At 41.3% G+C, this 3,034-nt stretch overlaps 1 protein-coding gene across 1 annotated transcript; it reads right to left on the reverse strand.

Moving 5' to 3' along the window:
- Window positions 1-273: 273 nt before the first annotated feature.
- On the reverse strand, window positions 274-2,647 carry LOC110275686 (uncharacterized). The gene is made up of 4 exons (XM_021131893.1): window positions 2,534-2,647; window positions 1,416-1,827; window positions 969-1,268; window positions 274-632 (listed from the first exon to the last, which is right to left on the reverse strand). The coding sequence occupies exons 1-4, from the start codon at window positions 2,645-2,647 to the stop codon at window positions 274-276; spliced, it is 1,185 nt and encodes a 394-aa protein (XP_020987552.1).
- Between the last annotated feature and the right edge of the window lie 387 nt (window positions 2,648-3,034).

Here is a 3,034-nt window from a genome sequence, read left to right on the forward strand (position 1 = left end):
AACACCAAACTTAATTCTTTGCAATGCACAGAAACTACTTCACTTTTTTTATTGAAACAAATAAAAGAAACAGCAAAGGAGTATTACCTCAGGTTGGGTTGCCTCCCAACAAGTGCTTCTTTAACGTCATTCGCTTGACGGTCAGCTTCCTCAGTTGAGGTGATATTTAACCTTGTCCTTCTCCTCCACATCTCCCAAGTAATGTTTGAGTCTTTGACCATTCACAGTGAAGGTTCGTTGTGACTTTTCTTCCATGATTTCTACTTGTCCATATTAGGAGACCTTGGTGACAAGGAATGGTCCAGACCACCTTGATTTTAGCTTCCCTGGAAATAGCTTCAGCCTAGAATTGTAGAGCAATACTTTTTGTCCCGCTTCGAATTTCCTTGGGGCTATGTTGCTGTCATGCTTCTTCTTTGCTCTTTCTTTGTAAATTTTGGCATTCTCATAAGCTTCAGCTCTGAATTCTTCCAGCTCTTGAATTTGCAACATCCTTCTTTCTCCAGCAGCTTTGCTGTCCAAGTTCAAGAGTTTCAAGGCCCAGAATGCCTTGTGCTCCAACTCCAGTGGCAAATGGCAAGATTTTCCATATACTAGTTGGTAAGGAGACATTCCAATTGGTGTTTTGAAAGCTGTCCTATATGCCCAAAGAGCATCATCTAGCTTAATCGACCAGTCCTTCCTTGAAGCTCAAAAGGGAGCAGCTGGCATCCAACGCCCCATTCAGGAGTCCAAAGCTAGCGTATAATGCCTCAGAGGGAGTACCAACTTGGGGCTTCACTCAAACTCAGCCCAAACACTCACCAAGTGGGCCCGAAAAGTGGATTTTTGCACTACAAGACTAGTTTATCTTATTTCTGTAATTCTTAGTTATCAGATTAGTATATATAGGAGGAGATCACCCTTGTTTAGGATCTTCTTCCCCCACTTTTACTTTCGAATATTTTTGTAAGCTTTGAGTCACTAACTGATAGGCAAAATTATGATTTCTGATAATGGCAATGGATGGTATGGTGTGGCTACCTTCTGTTTGACTCCATATTTTAGAAGCAATGCTTTTAATGGTTTGTTGCAGAAGTGGATTCCTCCATCACTGATGATTGCTCTTAGAACCCCAAAACGGCAAAAAATGTGTTTTCTGAGGAAGTTCATGACTACCTTATTATCATTGGTTGGAGTTGCTATTGCTTCAACCCATTTGGAGACATAGTCTACTGCCACAAGAATGTAATTATTTGAGTATAAGGTGGGAAAGGGTCCCACGAAATCTATCCCCCATACATCAAACAATTCAAGTTCCAGAATGAATTGTTGTGGCATTTCATTTCTTCTTGGCAGGTTCCCCGCTTTTTGGCATTCATGGCAGTGCTTCACTAGTTCCTTTGCATCTTTGAAGATAGTGGGCCAATAAAAACCACACTGCAACACCTTAGCTGCTGTTCTTTCTCCTGCAAAATGTCCTCCATAAGTGGAGCCATGGCAGTCCCATAAGACTTCCCTTCCTTCTTCCTCTGATATGCATCTTCTGAGTATGCCATCCGAACATTTTTTGAACAAGTATGGTTCGTCCCAGATGAAGTATTTGGCATCATTTACCAATTTCTTCCTTTGATGCTTGTTAAATTCCAACGGCAAACTCCCAGTGGCCTTGAAGTTTGCTATGTCTGCAAACCAGGGTGCTTTGTGAATTACCATGAGTTGTTCATCAGGAAAGCACTCATTTATATGTGTGCTTTGTGTGCTTCCTTCTCCACATGGTATCCTTGATAAATGGTCTGCCACCTTGTTCTCTACACCCTTCTTGTCTTTGATTTCAATGTCAAATTCCTGCAACAAAAGAACCCATCTAATAAGTCTTGGTTTGGATTCTCGTTTAGCAAGTAAGTATTTTAAAGCTGAATGATCAGTGAAGACAATGACTTTAGACCCAATGAGATAGGATCTAAATTTGTCAAATGCAAAGACTATTGCGTTCAAAAGGTAAGTTCCAATCCGGTGGGGCAATGATAGGTGCAGAGGAAAGTTTTTGCTTCAACAGTTCATAGGCTAGCATGCAATTTTTATCATATACAAAGGGTGTATCAGAGACAAGCAAGTTACTCAAAGGTTTGGCTATTTTAGAAAAGTCTCTAATAAACCTTCTGTAAAAGCCAGCGTGTCCCAAAAAACTCCTAACTGCCTTGACATTACTCGGTGGAGGTAGTTTTTCAATGAGTTCCACCTTAGCTCTGTCCACCTCAATGCCTCTATTTGAGATTTTGTGGCCAAGGACTATTCCTTCTGTGACCATGAAATGACACTTTTCCCAGTTTAATACTAGGTTGGTCTCTTGGCATCTCTTAAGCACCAAGGCAAGGTGGTGTAGGCAGCTAGGAAAAGAATCTCCAAACACAGAAAAATCATCCATGAAAACCTCAATAAATTTTTCAATCATGTCCGAAAAGATGGACAGCATGCATCTTTGGAAAGTGGAAGGTGCATTGCACAATCCAAAGGGCATGCGTCTATAAGAAAAAACTCCATATGGACAAACAAATGATGTTTTCTCTTGATCTCTTGGATCAACTACTATCTGATTATAGCCTGAGTATCCATCCAGAAAGCAATAGTAAGCATGTCCTGCAAGCCTTTCAAGCATCTGATCCATGAATGGGAGTGGAAAATGATCTTTTCTGGTGGCTTCATTGAGCTTCCTGTAGTCTATGCACATCCTCCACCCAGTGACAGTTCTTGTGGGTATAAGTTCGTTCCTCTCATTTGGCACCACAGTTATGCCACCTTTCTTGGGAACAAATTGTTGGCCTGAATGGGTGGTTTCTGAATGCTGCTACCACAATTCCCAGAGGTTGGGTTTATGTATGAACCAAGAACCCTCCTCTCGGGAATGGCATTGTTTCCATCAGCTCTCTCATGGTTATGAACTTCTCTATCAATGTTGAGATCTAGAGCTTCCTCAAAATTGTCCTCAGATTCTCCTTCAGATTCTTCTTCTCCCAGTACTCTCTTCCCTCTTGCTTCCCTTCTAAGTTTATGA

This window comes from Arachis duranensis, chromosome 9, assembly GCF_000817695.3.
Source record: "Arachis duranensis cultivar V14167 chromosome 9, aradu.V14167.gnm2.J7QH, whole genome shotgun sequence".
In the NCBI taxonomy this organism is placed as follows: domain Eukaryota; kingdom Viridiplantae; phylum Streptophyta; class Magnoliopsida; order Fabales; family Fabaceae; genus Arachis; species Arachis duranensis.

What these genes read in the sequence shown, in the direction of transcription:
- LOC110275686 (XM_021131893.1), bottom strand. Translation starts at nt 2,647, where the DNA reads ATGGATCAGATGCTTGAAAGGCTTGCAGGACATGCTTACTATTGCTTT. An exon ending in ATCAAGAGAAAACATCATTT is followed by an intron (nt 1,828 to 2,533) that starts GTTTGTCCATAT and finishes CTTTTGTTGCAG; the next exon opens with GAATTTGACATTGAAATCAA. An exon ending in AGCTAAGGTGTTGCAGTGTG is followed by an intron (nt 1,269 to 1,415) that starts GTTTTTATTGGC and finishes TATGGGGGATAG; the next exon opens with ATTTCGTGGGACCCTTTCCC.